General features: G+C 36.8%; 1 protein-coding gene across 1 annotated transcript in view; it reads left to right on the top strand.

Annotated features, from left to right (window-relative positions):
* The window catches only part of cdh13 (cadherin 13, H-cadherin (heart)), a 262,775-nt gene that overhangs the window by 200,326 nt on the left and 41,553 nt on the right, over positions 1-20,896 (top strand). The window contains 3 exon segments of the mRNA XM_043216624.1: positions 1,215-1,355; positions 15,191-15,373; positions 16,263-16,516. Of these exon segments, the coding sequence (XP_043072559.1) occupies positions 1,215-1,355; positions 15,191-15,373; positions 16,263-16,516 (578 nt within the window).

The following is a 20,896-nucleotide window of genomic DNA, read 5'->3' on the forward strand; positions in this document are numbered from 1 at the left end:
CTCCTGAAGTATCTCTGAAATAACCTTGACTTCTCTTAAAACTAAATTTCAGGAATTTGTGTTTGTTCGCTGTCTTTCACAATCTCTAAAGAAAAACACTGTATATAAGTAAACTTTATAAGGCAAGCACATCTTGAATAAATAAATAAATGCTGACAATGCAGGGATTTTTGGTATATGTTTTTCACCTGACAACTCAAATATTCTTAAATATAACGTTTTTGGCCATGGGAGTTTATTTTCTTTTCACATTCTCTATAATCAATGTCATTTTGTCTATATAAGTGAATAATTTAAAAAAATCAATAAATACATTAATAAATATTTTAGATTACTGCTTAAGTCACAATAAAAATACTCTGCTCACAACTGATATTTACTCTGACATGGTTTTATAATATGCAATTATTTGGTTTTCGGTCAATTTGTATATTTGTTATATATGTTAAGATTATCAGTATAATCTAAATTATGAAAAATATATATATAAAGTCATGTATTCAAAATAATAAAAAAAAAACAATCCCAAAATGTATTGGATATTTGTCCCAAAAATCATACCCTTCTGTCTTACTTCTGTCTTTATTTTTTTTTTTCTCACACATCTTGACATTCTGGTTAAGGACATGGCCTTGAAGGAAAGGTGATGTGGGCGTTAATTGACATTTTGCATTTATTTTTTCTGTATTACCTTTTAAAAGTGACAGAAACTTGACATTTATTTAGACTAGCACCTGTCAGGGAGAGTCGATGCTCTTTCATGAAGCCTTTATCATTGTTTCAGGCCGTCCCCTGAAGAAGGCATTAGACAGAAAGAAATATAAATAAACAAAAGGATATTTTAGTCTCATAGATCACCGGTCAATCATGAGCAATAATGAACTTTTTGTACCGATTGACTTCAGTGTTCTGAAATGATTGAAATGTCAATGATGTACTGCGAGACTCTTTTGAGGTGACGCCATGACTTCAATACAATGATTGTAGGATTAGATCTTAATTACTCCATTTTACCAGTTAATTTACAACGTAACCGCTCATTAAAAGTATGTGGCTCTTTTCAGTGTATATTGACAGCGTCTAACCAGCACTAAAGCAGTCGTGGAACAATTACTTGTTCTTCAATTAAGCCACTTAAAGTCTTATCACGACTGTACTCCCTCTATTCTGAAGCTCTACTGACTATTCCGAACCATGTTTTTATGTGTCCACAGACTCTTCCAACCACGCAGTACGAGCTAGAAATTGTGGCGAAGGACATGGCGGGAAGTGAGGTGGGACTGACAGGAACTGCAACAGCAACCATCACCATCACAGACAGGAACGACCACGCACCTGAGTTTACACACTCACTGGTAGGAGGACCTTTTTTCTTTCCTTGTTTCTTTCTATGTTATTCATTGACTATACGTGACCTGCTCCATATTTTCAGTCATTGTGACCCAGAAAAACATTGAGTTCTATAAACTGAATGAAAAAGTGTCAGCTTTCTAATAATAGTTGTTACGTTTCTACACCAAAATGGGTATAATCATTTAAATGGCTGTAATTAAAAAATGTCAGCTAAATATTCCAAACTATGTTTAGATAATATTATGAGATTTTAATTTTTTTAAGCAAAAATGTATTGTAAAACAGTACTCTCACAAAGGCAGGATATATGTAATTATTAATACAGTAAAAAAATTAATATATAAAACTATTTATATATATATTGATATATAAAACTATTTAATTTGAACATAATATTATGCCTATTATGGAGAAGCTAATTTTCAGGAGCCATTAATTCGTTCTTAAATGCATCTTCCTGAACTGATTTGTTGCTCGAGGAATGTGTGGTTTAACATGCTGTATTGACCAATCAGCATCCACTGTTATCTCACTATCGATTTTATATCTGAATATTTAAACTTATAAACAGCTGACTGTTATTCTACAGTTTCTTTTAAAATGATGTATAGTGGTTTGAAACATGCAGTCATTTACCATGAGTACAAACACTCAAACTTATCAGTCCAGAAGGCCTCCACCAATCGTTTCCAATTGTCAATCACTCAAATCACGTGTGTACACACAGAAGCCCTCCCAGCTCAGCTAGGGCCTCAGCTTTTCACTCAGATACACCGACCTTGCGAGAAAAAGCCCTGTGCATCAATCACTCTAATCTCAGGTGCGCTGCAGTGACAGCTGTGATTCACAAATACTCACACACAAAGGTGATGGACTGGGTCCTTCTCGATCACTTATCCTCCCCGACCTCCTGTTTGTGGTTTGAAATGATTGTGTTATAATACTCGGGACCTGCCCTGGCAGGGATGGTCTGTGCACGGACGAAGTGTAGGCTATTGTTTATGTGTGTATTGTTCTTATAATCATAAGTATTGCTGAAGTTTTTTTTCTTTTTTTTTAGCTGCGCATTATAGCTATAGGCTATAAAATACACATTAGTCTTCTGCTAAAAAGTCACAAACAGATTTCACTGCTGCCATTCAGCAGTATGAAACCCAGAGGGCAAGAAAACTGCACTTATGCTATGTGCAAACTTAAGCTGCGTGTCCGTTTGAGCCCACCTGTGATGAATTTGTCAGAAAATGCTACACTTGCACTTTGCTAGCCAGCGGAGAGAAAACAACTACGCCAGGCTGATGCAGAGACACTTATTCTGAGCTGTATGGTTTTTTAGAGGAAGTGCCCTGGGCTGTTGTCAGATTCTTAGAGACATCACGTCCACCCTCACTTGGCCCATTCCCAGGATGCACTACTGTGCCAGGAAAAGGGGCTTTCTGAGTGGCTGATGTGGCCAATCATTTGGGTTACCTATTTAGTGTGGCTTTGACAATTGCTGCTGCCTTGCTTTAGGGTGTTCACTGTAAACACTAACAAGCTCAATATATGCAAAGAATTAGCATAAAAATAATTGCTTAAAGTAGTTCAGTAATTTCTGTAAAAACAATGTGCTCTTAACATTGAACGAACTATCGTTAACTAGTGGGTCTTTCTTTCTTTCCTTCTTTCTTTTATTTTTGTGATATGTGGAGATCATGGTTAGATCAAAAATGAGCTGTTTAAGTGAAAGCCAATATCCGGATTTTACTGTGTAACATTCTAAATTTATATAACACCAATTCGTAAACTTATTTTCCTAAAGCTAACGTTTCTTTTTCTGCAAAGTAAACAGATCTGCCTAGATGCAATTGATTTTAAATGAACAAAGTTTCACGGTAGCCAACATTAATCTCCATAATGATGAAACACTTACTATAAAACAATATCAACAGCATAAATAGAACCACTATTTTAGATTTAAGTAAACATTTCTGAGGTGATCTGTATTTGTATCTATTTTCTCACGTCACTTTACCCAGCTCCTTAACGACAACTGTGCTTGTGTTTTTAAAAAGCACTTTTCATGATAAATTTTCTCCTTTACCAGTCTGACAGGATCTGAGTCGACTGAAGCACCTCCTCTTTGCACACGCTTGAAAACACTCTTGACTGTGCTGTGAAATTCTGCAGTAGGAAAGCCCGCTGTCTCCTCACAGGTGCTTTCTGAGTGCATGTCTCTGTTTTTGGCACCAGTCCACCCTATGGGACTAGAGAGCTGAGGTATCAGCAGAATATCCCCTCCTCCTGCTCTTAGACTGCTGTATCTGACAGACCTCAGTAAATATTCATGAAAAACACCTTTGAAAGTGCATTTTGAAATTTCAGTACTTTTGAAAAAAAAAAATTATATCTAAACTGGTTTGCTGGTGTAAGCCAAGTGGCCTTTCGGCTAAATCACTTAAGCACCAGTTTGACCAGGCCGAGGTTAATCTGTGCATTCAAAGTAATAGTTCAGATAAAATCAATCACCATTTACTCTCTCATGCCGTTTAAACCTGTATGACTTCCTTTACTCTGTTAAATGTTAAAGACATTGAGAAATTCCAAGTTACTTTCAGAGACTAACTAACCCACCAATTTCGGAAAATCAACATGAAAATAAATAACATACTGAATACATTTAGCTTTTTTATACGGCACACACTGCTCCACCATTTATCATTCTGTGATTCCAAACTGTTACTTGCCCCTGAAGTGAGATGATAATGTGCTTATCCTTATCTCCCACTAATTTTGCAAGAGAGCAAAAACCTCAAAATGATCAGACACTCTAAATCTATTCTTTTAAAATACAACTTTGAGAGGAAACAAGAGCAGAAAAACATGCCACTTTCTCACGTTTCCTCAATTTTTCTTAATTAGCAGATGTTTCGCTTTATACGTAATCACAGGCTGGCATGTAGTCTTCCTCAGACAGATTTTAAGTGTATGATCATTGCCACAGTTTATCATTTCAAGGTGGACCCATCTGGTCATTTATTCTCATTAGCTGGTGTAGTTGAATGGATGTGTTAAATTCAGTGTTGTTGTTAACAGGATCACTTACAGAAAACTGTTTCTATCTCTGCTCCAAAGTGAGACCCCACTTTAGTTTACTCTATTGTAAAACCAATAAAACTCAACAAGCTGTATTATTTATTTGCATCAGCGACACAGCTTCCCAGAGATCTTTTATTTAATATCTTGTTCTTTACTTTGCAAATTGCTCATCACAGTGAAAATCAAATGGAATTTAAACTACCCCACTGAGATCATATCCTCGACTGAACCAAGAAGATCAAGAAACGTAAGATCTGTACTTCTTTTTTTTCTATGACAAGCCGCCCCGGCCTGAGCTACGTTTTTTTTTTTTTTTTTTTTCATTTCATGTATTTAGCATCCGGGCCTCCATTGAACGTCTGTCTTTTAAAATAAATGTCTGCAGTGTGTGACAAGAGAATTATTGTCTGCCCAGAGATAATTCTAGGCCGCGGTCAATGTATGGGGTCACGTAACAGTGTCCCGCAGCGGGAGTATTATTAGGATAATAGCAGACCTATCCATCCTCCCTCTATTATCTCTGTCTCCCTGGGTCCCTCAGACTCATGCTCCCTGTTCCGGGATCTTGGAGCCGTGGAGGGAGAGGCCAAAGGCTTTGCTAGTTGCTGCAGGTGGTATGTACATGCCCGCCCACCCTGGCACTTTGTGATAACTGGCATCTATTTCAGATGAACCCCTTCCAAGTGCTGCAGCAGCCACTGATCCGGCTTATCATGCCTGTCACTCAAGGAAAGTGACAGCTTATCTGAGCTGCCTCTCTCCCCTGCAGTGACAGCACGCCGCTGCCTCCGTCAAAATGCTAATGACATCAACAATGATGGCTACAAGTCCGCAACACGATAGTAACAGAAGTCGGGCACACTTTTGGGGGGCAACTCTGAACGGTTGGCTGTTCTTATTTGTACAATAGCCAATTGACTTTGAATTTATAAGGTCTCGCTCACAGCTCACAGACGTGCTTGGGGTGATTTTAAATATAGAAAAGGAATTCTAGTATTCTGTGTGATTGGCTGTGTTCCAAAATCTAGTGAGCTGCCTATGTAGGCTGCCAAAGTCGGCTTATAATTATGCTGCCTTCCAAGATATCTTATTTTGGCTAAAGTTTAAGGCAAACTTGCCTGTATTCTTTAAAAGAATGCATTTTTCAGAGTGCACTGCAAAAAAAAAATAAAAAATCTATCCAAGATGGTGGATGAAGTGAAGGGAAATCTCCTTTTATACAGTGTCTTCTAACAGTTTTGAAACCCCATCAGGTTATGAACAATATGATGTAGCAGTGACAATAATCAGTAACACTTTAGTAAAGGGACCAATTGTCAATATTAAGTAGTTGTTTATTAATAGGCTTATTATTAACTTATTATTAACATATCCCAATACCCAAACTTAATATCTACCTTGCTAGCTATTAATAAGCAGTAAATTAAGAGTTTATTCAGTCAAAACTTGTTAATTGCAATAATTGGACCTTGAAATGAAGTATGACCCAGTAATCTTACTTGGTTTTAGAACAGAGCTATGGAAACTATTGGACTATATGTAGTAATTGGGCTATAATCATTCTCATTATGATGGTTCTTGACCTTGGAAAGAGGAAATTAAGGAAGGACAGTCAAGATGTTCCCTATCACTCTTCACTACTTTGCTTTGAGACTTTGTCCATTGTGTGCAAATAGAGCAATAGCTCACTCAATATTTTTATGGATGAAATAATTTTGACTCCCACTCAATTCTTTTAGTTAATGAATGACCTTTTGGTTCTGCAAACATTCCTTCTTCATTATTAGTCTTAAGCCTGACTCACACTACAGAATTTTTTACCCAATTTAGGCCTGAATTTCCCTTCCTGAGAACTGAAGAGAACTTTGCACCTCCCGATCTGTTTGCACATATCAATCATGTTTGATATTTAGAATTTAAATCGGGATGATGGTTGGCTATATGACTGCATCAATGCTTTCACAATAGCCAGTGTGGAACTGCAAAACAGCCACTGTAACAGCTCTGTTGAATAAGGGAGACAACTGTCTGAAAAGTTTGTGTCGAAAACATATCACAACCTTAAGGAGAAAGAGAAGCACTGGAGTGAAATCACCTCAGTTTCGAACATACAGGGTGAGTACAGAAAGCTACAAGCATGCTAGCTAATGTAAACATCACTGAAATGTCAGTAACAATCTAATGCATGAGATCACGTGAGGTGCTCCCTCTAGCATGATAATCTTAATATTTTGTAGTGTGTGATGCACAGTATTCAAATCTCACAGTCTGTGCATCTTTTAAGATTTGAGGGAAGATAATCTGCAAAGATTCTCCTTATGTGTGTGCTGCAGTGAGATTTCATAATCTGTTGTAAAACTCTTGTAGTTTGAGCTTGGCTTTAGCAAACTTTCCCAGTTTCCTGTTTTTCCCATCTGTTAAAAGAGCAGCTTTCTAGATGCCAGTGCTGGTGTGAGATGAAAACAGTATTGTTAATATTAGTAGCAAAGTCATCTTTAGCCTCCATATTATCTATGACATGTGAAATTATGTCCTGTTCCTTACTCTCCCAGGATTCCATTTTAATAACCATCCATTGTCAATTCCCAGAGCTACACCAGCAATTATTGATGGTCATGGATTCTTATTTCTGGATTTTATACTGTTTCTGGCTCATCTCTTCTCACTATTTCTTAGCAGAATATTGAGTCTCAAACTCATTTAACTAAAGTCATTTGCATACATGACTTTGGTTTTTAATGATATTTACGTTCCATAACATATATATATATATATATATATATATATATATATATATATATATATATATATATATATATATATATATATATATATATGAATGGGCATATAAATATATAATTCTATGGGGAATGTAAGATGTCTTTTGTGTTGACAAATATTTTGATTGTTAAACCAACAGAGGGAGCTCTCACTTGAGTTTTGACTGTGAGCTTTTTCTTCTCCAGCTACTTCCTGTTTGGTGGCCATATTTATTGCGAAGTATCGCCAGTTTGCCCTGCCTTACCAAGCCTTTATTTGCCTGTTTTACCTTGACTTCTCTTTTGGATTGCCCTTTAACCGTTTGCCTGTTTGGACTGCCTCATTATGTACCACCCTTATCATTTGCCTTTGTTGACACTTGGATTTGTGGAATTGTTTCTATAAAGTCTGCATATGGATTCTACTTTGGCTTCCACCTCACTTCCATTACAGAATACTTCACCAACAATGAACCCAACGGAAGTTTTTCAACTTCAAACAACATTCACTTTTCAAAGTGAGTTGTTGAAAAATTACCAGGAAAAACTCAACAAGCTGCAATCCACAAACAACCATTTAACTCACTATATTTGATCACTGGAGTAGCCAGATAAGTTTGATGGTTCGGTAGGCAAATGTTGTGGGATGTATGTGGAATGCCAAAGCGATCAGTTTTCATCTGAGGAACGTAAATGCACTTTTTTTATGCCACTGTTATTTCAAAATCAATAATGATTCCTATTCGGCTGACTACTAAAAATGTCTTCAGCAAAAGCGAAGCTTCACAGCTGCCACCCCACCATCCCTAGGATTATGCCATCGATCTTCTGTCCAAAGCCAAGCCACCCAAGAGAAAAGTATACCCACTGTCATGCCATGAATTCAAGGCAATAGAGGATTACACTGATGCTATGAACCTTGGTATATCAGGCATTCTACATCTTCTGCAGCAGCAGGGTTCTTCTTCTTTGAGAAGAAGGATGGAGGTCAAAGAGGAGGTGTGACTGGAAGATAGCTGTTCTCACCACTGAGGGTCACTATGAGTGCTTGGTGATGCTGTTCGGGCTAGCCAGTGCCTCAGCTGTGTTCCAGTCATTTATCACTGAAATCTTCAGGGACATCTTGAAACAGTATATGATTGCCTACATTGACGACATCCTGATATATTCCAAGTCTGAAACTGAACACATTGAACATGTTCAAACCATCCTTTCTCGTCTTCAAGAACACCAACTCTTTTTGAAAGCAGAGAAAGGTGAATTCCATGTACAGTACACCTCTTTCTTAGAATATCACATAAGTCATCATGGAGTCAAGATGGATGATTCCAAGATTCACGCAGAGTCACGCAGTGGCCTCAGCCATCAACAATTAAGGATCTTGCTAAAGATTTTTAGGTTTTGCTAACCTGCACGATTTCATCACCATTGACATTTTTCCCGAAGGGAAAACCATTAAGATGGTCAAAGGAAGCTACCACCACGTTCACAAACTTAAAACAAGCTTCACTTTGGCTCAAACCGGTACACCTGAATCACGGAACACCTGAATCATGATCCCAAGGCTGAACCTCCACCTCCACTGGACATTGACGATCACCAGCTTACAGGGTGAATCTGTTGCTGGACTTTAGGTGTATGGGGGTTTAGCTTCAATACTTGGTGGACTAAGAGGGCAACAAACTGGAGGAGAGATCATGGATACCGGCTTCTGATATTCTAGACCTGTCACTCATAGAGTAATTTTATTTTCCTGTTTTACCTTGACTTGTCTTTCGGATTGCCCTTTTGCCTGTTTGTACAGTATCTTTGTGTACAGACCTTATCGCTTGCATTTCCTGACACTTTTTGGAGTTTGGAGTGGAACTGTTTCAATAAATGGATTCTACTTCAGCTTCCACCTCACCTCCATTACACAGATCATTCATTCAAAATAAGATTAACTCTTCAGTTACAAATTAGTATGTATAGAATATTTATACACACTTATATTTGAACAGCTCACTGTTAAGCACAATATAATTATAAAAAGCTAATATATTATTATAAAAAATATATCAAAAATCTATAATTGTTTGGATGTTTATTTAATATAATATAAAAGCACCACTAGAAAATTAGTAAAATAGCCATTCAATTAGTGCTTAAATTAATTTACTCAGAATATGCTACCATGTCATGTCAAGAGTAGAAAACCAGCTTTTAACACTGTGTAATCCTTTATTAAATCTGCAAATTAATTTCAGAATATTTAGCGTGCATTAATATAAATTAATGTTTCTCATCATTGTGACAGGACTGAGCAGTCTTTCCGTTTGTATAATGAAAACACCAGACCACATTATAGTTGTTTAGCATATTTCATATTATGCTAATCTTTTCTTTGGAATCTCTTCATTAGCATTTCTCCATTTTAAATTGTTTACAAAACATGTTCGTCTCACAATGCACAAGATCACTTTACCGGCTTGTTATTTTTTTGGCATGTGTATGCATTTGTGATTTTACTCATCATGACCTGCAGTTATACTACATCTGTTGCCATCTATATGTCATTTTAATATCCATCAAGAATAGACATATTCAGTTGAGGCATATTGACTTGATCTTGTCTTCATTTGTCACACAGTGTGAGCTTGAGTGCCTGTTATACATGTTCGGTAAGAGAGTAAAAACAGCATTTTATGCAAATATTTTGTTTTAATATTTTAGGCAGTAAAACCCTTGAGGGACCTATAGGTGAGATACTGATATTCTGTATCATTAAGCCACGTTTTAAGCACTGAATACAGAGTAAAAATAATAGCAATCTCTTTAGTGTAACACATTTAATATTCACTACTGAGACAGTAGGAGAGTGAAAGATTTATTAACTATAATTTTCAGTTAGCAGATATTAGCATGTTTACAGTTATGTTGTGGAGGCCAATTCAAAGGCTGTGAAGTGATGTGTCAGTGTTTGCTTTCTTTTGTCTAATGGTTTTCATTATTTGGTTCACAGAATGGCTGTTATATTTGAAAGCACTGTATTCAATATTTTGAATCAAGTTCCGTTGAGCTTCATTGTTTGAGACTTTCAGTTGCATGCGTAAGTCTCATAACTTTTATAGATTGAACCTTCAGCTCAAATTTGCACTAAGAAAGCATTTGTAAAAATGCTTTGGAATCAGACACTACTCATAGAACAATAGAATCAGAGGAACATACAACAATAGTTTATCTGTCTTCACTTGATTAAAAGACAAATGATGAGCCTTTCAATTTTGTCGCTGGATCAGAACTTTAAGCTTACTTGTTCTGATTTTGCAGCATTATTATGAATGTAATTATACAGACTTATACTAATTTCACTTTTATACTTCAGTACACATATGTAAAGGGGTTGAAAACAGTCAAAAACCATTTGATAACCATACACTTGATTTCATTAAGTTATCATACTTTTATTCTTCAGATGAATCTACAATAAGAGTTGCAGATGGGTTGTTCATATAGCAACCTAGTTTTATGAAAATGATATGGATAAAAATAGTGGTCACACATTTGTCTAGATGGTATTTGTGTTTAATACATAGGCCAATTTTTAAAATACATTTATTCACCAAAAAGACTTAATCATTAAAAAAGAATCTGTAATAACATTTTGTTGCAAGATTTTTTTATACATTACTGAAATTGCCTCATTATTTGGTAATGGAATTGAATGTATTACTCTGCAAATGTTTAAAAGAATGGTTAAAGGGAACCAAAACTTGAATCTAACTGAATTAAATGTTGAAATGGATTTTGAGATGCTGTCACTTTGATTTTAGCACACTGACATGGCTTCATTGGATCTGTTGGGAAAATAAATATATTTTTTTAAATTATACTGTCACACACCATTACACACATATAAATGTAGCTTCTACCTAGTCAAATAACAGCACTACATAAATAACCATTTTAAGATGAACAGAATCACAGTTTTAACTGCTTTATATTTCATTCTTTTTAATTAACACAGCAACAAATCAAGTGAAACGGAATGATGTGGGGATGATTATCTTTATATTTTACCACTTACCAAAGTAAATTACATTTTGATGTCTTCCACTATCAAATGTACAGTTATTATTTATTTATTTGTAATATTGACACTTTTTTAAACTGATTTAATTTGATAAATACTGACAAACACTTTTTTGTTATAAACTGCATTCCAAACATATATGTAACACAATTATGTTCTCTTAATAGAAGATTATACCATTTAACATTCTTTCCATCCTAAACGTAGGACTACAAGTCATAACTCCGAAATTCTTTTATGAGTCCCATCTGTCCTGTGAAGTCCAGCTGGTAATTAATTAACTACAGAAGACATGTCCTCATAAATAAAATCAGCTGTGTAAGGCAATTGGTGAATATTCAGGGATACTCATTTTATCTCAAGACATACACACACACATATATGTCCTTAAGATTGAAGTAAATTAGGTTAGAGTGTCAGTTATAGACATTGTATGTTATTTGCATGTAAAAATGTCTACTTGCAAATCTGTCAAAATAGGTAAAAAATGTGTAAATGGGCTCATAATTTGTGTGTTATATACAGTATCATTATGTGTTTGCAAGATTAGAATTAGTGTGCCCCGAATTATATTAATATAGTATGTTTAAGGTGCCTAGATGGTGTTTAGTAAGTATGAATGTAAAATGGCAAAACTATATATACTATAATAATACTATATAACATGGTAATTTTGGTTTTATGAATTATTATGCCACAATACTGGTGTACTATCTTTTTTAACATACTAAGAAGTTAGTACTTTTCCATCTGCACGCATAATGAATATTTGCTTTGCATCAAATTAGGATGCATCACTTCAATTTTAAGGTTTGGAATTTAGTTTAGTGTTTAGTTCCATCAATATTCTCACGCACCTGTCTGCAATTTCTCAAGTGGTCCCAAAGACATTGATTAACAAGTTCAGGTGTGTTGATTAAAGTGGGAACTCTGAAGAAAGGAAAATGGATTGAAACCTCTTGGCTGAGCAATATGCTTAATTAAATGTCTACACAATTCATTAGCTCACATATATTTTCTCTGTTTAAGAAAGTTTTACAATGCATCCATTATTATAAATAATTTAAAATATACCTGAAACCAACCTACTAGTGACGGAAGCTCGATTTCATGCATTGCCAGTAATAGTTCTGCCAATAATAGTGTTTCTACTTAGCATTGCCAAGGTGGGCACTAAAGCAGATATTAACATGACTTAAAAGCCTCTTAAAACTGTTTGCTTATCACTTAAACCTCTCTTTAAAGGAATAGTTCAAACTAAAATAAAAATATTTTACTTAATATCATTCTGTCTTCTTATGGAACACAAGAACTGTTTCAATTGTTTTTAAACATTTTCCTTTTAAATTAATATTTCACACCTTCCCTCACAATCATCACAACAAAAACTCTTTTTTAATGTTTTTATGTTACCATAAGTTCTGACAAAATAAGCAATACTGTAGGGATCTATGGCTCCTGATGAAAAGCCATCAAACTGTAAAATATCACTCTTAGAGGCTCGGACTTGAAAGTGTACGAATGGGGTTACCTGTGGCATTAAAAGGCTAGTTAAAATTGTCTTCTAAAGTCACATCAGGAGAAACTCTTCACATGCCTCTCACTCTCTGAAGACTTCTGAAGTGCTTTCACCTCGAATGCATTCCCAGTTTAGCTGAAGCAAAGTGTTAGTTTCTAGAATCTCGTTAAGCTGTGAAAACAGCGTGCCGCTTTTTTCTCACATTCCCGGTTTTAGATGTGCAATTTGAGATGTGCAAGTCAGGCAGAGTTTCTCGAAAGGTCATGAATGTTGATTTGATTCCAGGAACAGATGTCAAGACGAAGGGGGAGTTACAGTATCAGGTGTGAATTTTCTGAGCTATTTGTTACTAAACGAATCTCCAATGATGCCTTCACACTGCGCTACATTACTGATAATGAACGGCATGCCAAATAATCCTAGTCATTCAAGGCTTCCGGGTCTCACCACATCGCTGCCTCTGTACAAAGTGATTTATTTTTCTCTGGCCACACACTTTCTCCCTTGCTCATTTTCCCTGTGTTCTGGTGCTTGGGGGCTTTGCCCAGGCAACATCTACCTCACACACACACAAACCCACCCCGTTCCCTCAGTTTTGGGGTCTAGCCTCTGGGTTGATAACTTCTCTGTTTGCCACACTGCTGGTTGCTTTGTGAACTCAAAGGGATTGGGGTCTTATCAGTGGTGTGGCAGGGCCAGGGTATCAGCAGCCAACAAAGATTGAATACATCCATCTGACCGCTTCACTGCCCCAGATGATTAAATGAAACACGACCGGTCAGCGATGTGAAGATGCACAACGTGAAGCTGTGTGGACATATTTGCGTCCCTCAGTAAACATTTGTGACAACCTTTGTTTAATTGTTTATTCCACACATGATAAAATCTTGGTTGATAGCGGGAGAGAATCTCCCACCGCTGTGATTTCAACAGTGATACACCTGCAGGGCTAACTGTAGACACAAGTCTCTCATTGGAGCTGAAGTAATATGTAAGTGATGTAATCGCATCGTGGCCTTCAGCAGACAGGTACAATCTCATCTCCTTCGAGACACCCACAGGTTTTAAGGACACGGTGAGCTGGGCTTGCGTTTCAGAATGAAAAAATAAAATGGAGATCTATTTTCAACAAAGGATAAGGCATAGCTTATATGTAAGGCTGACTCTTTTTTTCCTTTTCTGTCTTGTAAGGAACAAAATCATCAAGTTCTTTCTTTATATTATTAAATAAGATATTCTTATTAGGAGATGGGCCCTAGAAATGAAAAATCTATATTTTCATGTGTAATAAAAAGACTGAGGATATAAGCCACCAACTGCATCTACTGCCTGATATGTCTACAGCATATTGTGGTAGAAGAACATTTCCATACCTAATGTGAAAAAGTGAAAACTAAGCATGAATATTGTCAATGTACATGTGCCTTTATGGCATTAAGGATTTTCTTTAGTGTTAATATTGGTGGTTGGATGATTCACTACTGTGGCTCAAAAGCAATAAGCATTAATTTAGAGAGACGGCTTAGTGGCAGTACTTCAGTTCCATGGGGTTTTAAACTGCTTAGCTTCGCTTTTTAAACTTCTTTAATTCATCCAGTTACCCAGATCCAGCAGCACCCTCTTCAGGATGCTGATGACCTTTGCTTCTGTCCCCCTATACCCTCGCCACTGGACAGCTCTTATAAAGGGAGTGCATCCCTGAGGCATAGATGGGGTGCTCACTTCACAAACCACTAAACAGAAATGATAGCAGAGCTGATGAGGACCAGCGCTCATCTGGCCTTTCTAGGAACACTTCATCTCCCCAAACAGGCCTGTGACATTGGGTTGGATTGAGCAAGGACTATGGAGATTTGCAGCACTCTGAATGGAGTGGCTTTCCTCCAGTGACAAAACAGAACAAGAGCTGTTTCATATAGGCTTAGCTTAAGCCTTATCTTTGACAGAAGGGACAGCAAGAAGAGTAGGAGGGAGGTGGATGTAAGACATAGATTCTGCATGTACAAAACAAGGAAGGAAGGACTAAACAGGGATTGAATTGATGCAGCCGTAGGTAGATCAGTGTTTCTTTCATTACTCAAGGTGGTACGCAGTTAGCTGAAAACAATAGGCGCCTGTCCCACTGGTTGTGTTAATCTCTGTAAACATAAGAGTCACAATTGTGATGATCCAGTCAAAGCATTTATTTCCAGTTAAATGAATTCATTTCTACAACCAGCAACTCCTCCACTGCTCATTCAGTCTTATTATTTGAATAGACTGGAAAGAGAATTGTTGATGTTTGACTACAGACTGCAAATGCATATGTCAATTTACATGTGATATCACGAATTCTAAAGTGTTGCTGTAATGTCATTTTCTTGGCTTCAAACACTGGGAAATATTTGACAGATCAAACAACCTTTTCTGTAGTTTCAGGCATCAGTAAATGAGGGATCAACTGGGGTGGTTGTTAACCTGACAGTGGACGACAGAGACGACCCTGCCACTGGAGCCTGGAGAGCTATCTACTCTATCATCAATGGAGATCCCAACCAGAACTTTGAGATACAGACCAACCTGGACAACAATGAAGGGATGCTGTCAGTAATAAAGGTGCACAATTTACTTTTCAGTCACCTGATTGCCTTTTAATTGTAAAGCCACATTAAGATTGCATTTTGTGGCTTGAACCTATAAAGTTTAGGCTATCAATTAAGATCTTAACCACTTGCAAATTACTTACTGAGTGTTTAAGGATCTTGATTGTTAACTAAAACTTTAAAGGTTCAAGCCCAAAAAGAGGGCCTTCATGAGCCGCTAATATAGGATTAATAAGCAAGCCAATTAACTGTAGAGGTAAAGTGGTAGTTTAAGGGTAGGAATGTCCAATATTGCTACTGCAGGGCCACTGTTCTGTAGAGCAGAGGTCTTCAACCCTGCTCCTGGTGTCCTACCGTCCTGCTCCAACACTAATCAAACACACGATCCAGCTAATTAAACTTTTCAGGATCACTTTCAGGATACAATGACAGGTGTGGGAGCAGTAGGATGGAGCAGTACGTAAAAGTGGGGATGAAGTCCTCTTTTGTAGTGTTTAGCTCCAACCCTAATTAAACACACATGAACCAGTTAATCAGGGTGTTACTAGGCATACTAGAATCTTCCAGATAGGGGGTTGAGGTAAATTTGAGATAAACTCTGTAGGACAGTGCTCTCCAGGACCGAGTCCTAAAGGGTCCACTTTCTGTAGAGCATGGGTGTCCAATTCTGCTCTTGGAAGGCCAACATCCAAATTTTAGCTCCAAATTTTCTTCACAACTCCATCCCATACCTGATCCAGACATTCAAGGTCTTCATGCTTACTAGAAATCTCCTGACAGGTATCTTAGAGCTAAACTCTTTTTTTAAATTGCTTTTGCCAAGATTTAAAAGATTAAAAATTGTGATTTGTTTGGTATACATTTGATTATTGTTCTTATATATTTGTGTTTTTGTTTCTCAGCCTCTGGACTATGAAAGTTCAATGTTTAACACACTGCTAATAAAAGTGGAAAACGAAGACCCTCTGGTTCCTGATGTTGTGTATGGCCCCAGCTCTACAGCGACGGTTTACATTACAGTTATGGATGTGAATGAAGGACCTGTGTTCTTCCCAGATCCTCTGGTTGTCATCAGAAGAGAAAATATTCCCATAGGGAGCTTTGTGGCCATGCTGAATGCTACTGATCCGGACTACCTACAGACGCAGAGCATAAGGTTGGTGCAATATGACTGTGACTATGGTGCTCAAACCTTGTTTGTTCCAGTCCACTCTTTGGTCATATAATGCTACATAGATTGTTGAGTAGTATTCAACTGCTATTTGTCTCAAAAGGTTGTGTCGGCAGAGCATCACTAGCACAAAGGGAAAGCTCATGAGCACCTTTCTGATTTATATAATTATTACAAATGAGACCAAGTGCACCATTTCCAGAGCCAATAATGTTGTGTTTCAGTTACACTGCTTTTGTGATGGACATGGGAGGGATAAATGTTACAAAATCTGAAGCAAATGTCACATACATAGTTTGACCATCTGTGCAGACATTCATCTTGCTGCCCAACTACATGATTGACCAAGCACTTGTAGCCGCTACCTATAAGACATTGCATTCAAGCTGCACAGTTCCATTTTTTTTTAGTTCTTGATCTCCCTGGGAATTAAACCCAGGACCTTGGTGCTTATAGCGCCATAAATATCTCAGCTACTAGAAAGATAATGTTTTAAAATCAAAAAGTCACTGTGTGCGCTTGAGCACATTTCCTCACACTCTTCCTCTACCCTTCCTTTGTTCATTCCCTCAACCTTCTTTGCTGTAGATGTGGTGTGTACATATTTGCATTTGTTATGTGATCTCAGTGTAAGCTGTGCCACGCTTGTTCAGATCAGGAGAATTTAAACAGGCTCCTGTGATTCGTTGTGTCTGCTGAGCGTGTATGAAACTCGCAGTATGAAACTCAGCGCGCCGCTGTGATCATGTGCTCTGCCATTATTACCGCTCCGTCCTGCTAGTTAGAATGAGCCCTCCTCATCACAAACCATATGAGCTCTCTCCCTTCTCTTTCTCATTCTGTCCTCTCTTCATTCTTCATTTCTTCTATATCTGTCCTCTCACTGCCTGCCTCACCTCTTTTGATCTCCTTTTGCCAGTAAAAGGCTCTTTGAAGTACCATAGCTTTCACCTGAGGCTATAAGTGGCAGGACTGAGTAAGAAAAAAGAACAAGCTGCAGCAAAATGAAAAGGACGGACAGAGAGAAGGCTTGAGAGAAGCGCTCTATCTATCTATCTATCTATCTATCTATCTATCTATCTATCTATCTATCTATCTATCTACATGTATGTATCTATCTATCTATCTATCTATCTATCTATCTATCTATCTATCTATCTGTCTGTCTGTCTGTCTGTCTGTCTGTCTGTCTGTCTATTAGTGGTGCAACTGATTGTAGATAACCTGTGATCCATATGGACTAGTCCCCCTTCAGCCATCATAAAGTGAAAGTTATCATTTGCCTGTGTTTTGTGTTGCCAATTTACACATTCAAGCCACTCAACGTACACACAAAGTTGTGTTAAAATAACCATTTTGGCAAGTATTCTGGTAAATACAGTAGGTTATGTCCATGTTTTAAGTTAGCATATACAGCTGTCTAAGATTGAAACCGAATTTATGCGAAATGCATTTAGTCTGTGCATTTAGACAGCAACCAAGAAATACCTACTGTACTTTTGGCTGATCTGCTAATCAAATAATACCACAACTTTCACAAAGATTAATCTGCACTAAACCTATTCAGTAAGCATTATTGTGAAGTTTTACACGTAATAACTACATTTCTACACCTGAATAACACTGTTACTGTCTTTATATTGCCTATAATTCTATGCTGTAGGCTCTTCATCTTATGTCTGTCTGTCTGTCTGTCAATCAGTCTGTTTGTCTATCATTTTATCGTTCTTTCATTCTATTGTTTTAACTTTCATTCTGTTTCTTTTTTGCTTATCGTTCTTTCGCTATCATTCTCTCACTTTTTTCTGTACTTATGTCCCCCATTCCCTATACCGCAGTTCTAATATGGCATGAATTTCTTTTAAGGCTTATATTAGCAGAAGCTGCCCCAAAGATTGCCCCCTAGCAAGGACAAAGAGTACAAAAGAAAGTGAAACCCCATTGATCTGTCTTTCTACCTGTGTCCCTTGGTACTTCATAAGGACTGCATTGTAAAAGATATGCAGTCAGGCATGCTTGATAAGACAAATATTAAAATGGCTGCAGAATTTAAACTTATCAAGAACTACAGATTTTGATCAGATTTTGATCAGATTTTTAGACCTTCAATTTGAAGCTTAAAAATGCTGTTAAAAGATCAAGTTACAGTTTTTCTAAGTCACTTTGGTGCATTTCTCTTCCTTAATATTTGCAAAAAAAGTTTTTCAAAAGCATTTCTTAAAACATAATATATTTCCTGCAAAAGCCGGTAACTTACTCAAAATCTTTAGATCATAATTTAAAAGTAAGTATTTTTGTCAATTAACATATCAGTGCCATCAAGATGAAAAGTCCTTGTGTCTTTGATCACAAACAAGATAGTCAAAATGCTTAGTCATGTTACCAATATAAAAGTGCACTCTCTTGGCTGATGTAATCAATGTCAACAGTTCGGATGACAGTTGCTGTACTGAAATGGAGAAGGCTGCACTTCTTATGTATGTCATATAGCTATTTCAATAGTACAATAGGCTGATCTCCCAATATGTAGCTGCACCCTTCATCTATTGTAAGGCCATGATTAACAACATGGTCCATAATAGTAGCCCTTATTTCATCTGATATGCACCTCTGTCCCTTGCCTCTTCATCTGTTTGGCGCTGTACCCTTCTACCAGCCATCCTTACTCCTCTTCTTCCTTTGAGCTGTCGACCCTGATCATTTTTTGGGTGTTCATCTACTGTCAGAATTTGTGCTGTTTTGTTGCCCTCTGTCTATATATGCTTACCAGACAGGAGATTTGTGAGATGCACCTTTGAGCTATTTCAGAGAACTGGTTTATAATCCGTTGACCTATATTCTCTTCATTAGTCAAAGTCATGATTTACGTGCACAATTAAAAAATTACAAAAAGTCAGAAATGTGTAGAGAATATGTTTGACAGTTTATGACAACTAGATCAGCCATTTTGCATTTGTAGGAAAGTAGGAAACTGCAAACAAATGCACATTATCAGTTGCATGAATGTACCAAACCAATCGCAATCTGTTCAAAAGAATGAAAAACTTATTTTATTATGTGCACAAGTGACTAGATGATGTGGAGGTTTAATTTCTGAAAATGTCATTCCTGATCTGAGAAATGCGCCAAAGCAACTGAGAAAAACGGTAAATGGAAACTGCAGCGTTTGTTTCTATGGTATTAGCTTTTATTCTAAAAATATAGGAATGCTTTTGCACATAAGAGAAAAAAATACTTATTGTTAGGTCTTGTTTGATGTGTGATTCTGTTTCTTTTAGTGTGTCCTCTAATATAGTTTCAATATTCTACATTTTCTTTTGAACTGACAGAAATGTCATTGATTTTTTCATACAGACATATTGTTCTCTGGATTTATCATAAAAAACGTTGTACAAGAACCATAATGCATAAGTGCTTTTCACATCCTGCCAGTTTTATTTTTCTATTGAAAAAGATAAAAGGAAAATGGTCTAGAAGGATTTATTTATTAGTTACAGTTTGTATGCTTGCTATTTATTGATTCAATCTTTTTGGTGAATTACAGGAAATTTCCAGATACAAAAATGGTCTTATTGTTTAGGCTCTGATAGCAGTCCATACATTTACCTTGATACTTTTGTGAAATAAAACCTGCCACACTTTAGGATTATTATGCTTTTTAACGACTCTTTGTACACAGATTTGTTTGGAGCTCTCATTTGAGCTCAAATCAGCCTTTATCACATATTCCTTTGAGTGCTCATCTGAATGAGTAATTCAGAAGAGCATGTCAGACAAGGTTAAGATTTTAGGATCTCTGATGTGTTTGCTCAAAGGTTTTCTGGAGTTTTCTTCCATCTCCACCGCTTTATTTAGCTCTGTCAAGCTTGTCAGGATAAGGTGAGCTGTGCATCATTGCTAGCCTGAGGGAAATCACAAACACAGACTCTATCAGAATTATGGGAAGGCTCGTTGGGTGCAAGCTCCCTCACCGCCACAGGTCGTTAGGAGTGATGCTTAGGAGACGTCTGTGAAATACACTGGGAAGAATTTGTAAAATAGATTAAATTCTAGTTGCGTTAGCTCATGTTAACAAAGTTGTTGTTTTTGGTTACTTTTGCAAATAATACCACCAAGGTTTGGCCTTATACATAATGTTCATTTGTCACTTTTAAATCTTACCGATTCTTCCAATTTTGATTGTTGTACGCCTCAATGTTCTGCTTTTGGCTTCAAATAAGCTTTTTCATTTACACATTACAATTTAGTTTTTTTTTACGATTTTTTTCCCATTTGTTCCATAATAGTTATTGGATATTATACATCATATTCCTGAGCAAAACAAAAAAGAACTTTAATGAGCACCGTCATATCTCAGTGTTTGTA

This window comes from Puntigrus tetrazona, chromosome 18, assembly GCF_018831695.1.
Source record: "Puntigrus tetrazona isolate hp1 chromosome 18, ASM1883169v1, whole genome shotgun sequence".
Lineage (NCBI taxonomy): Eukaryota > Metazoa > Chordata > Actinopteri > Cypriniformes > Cyprinidae > Puntigrus > Puntigrus tetrazona.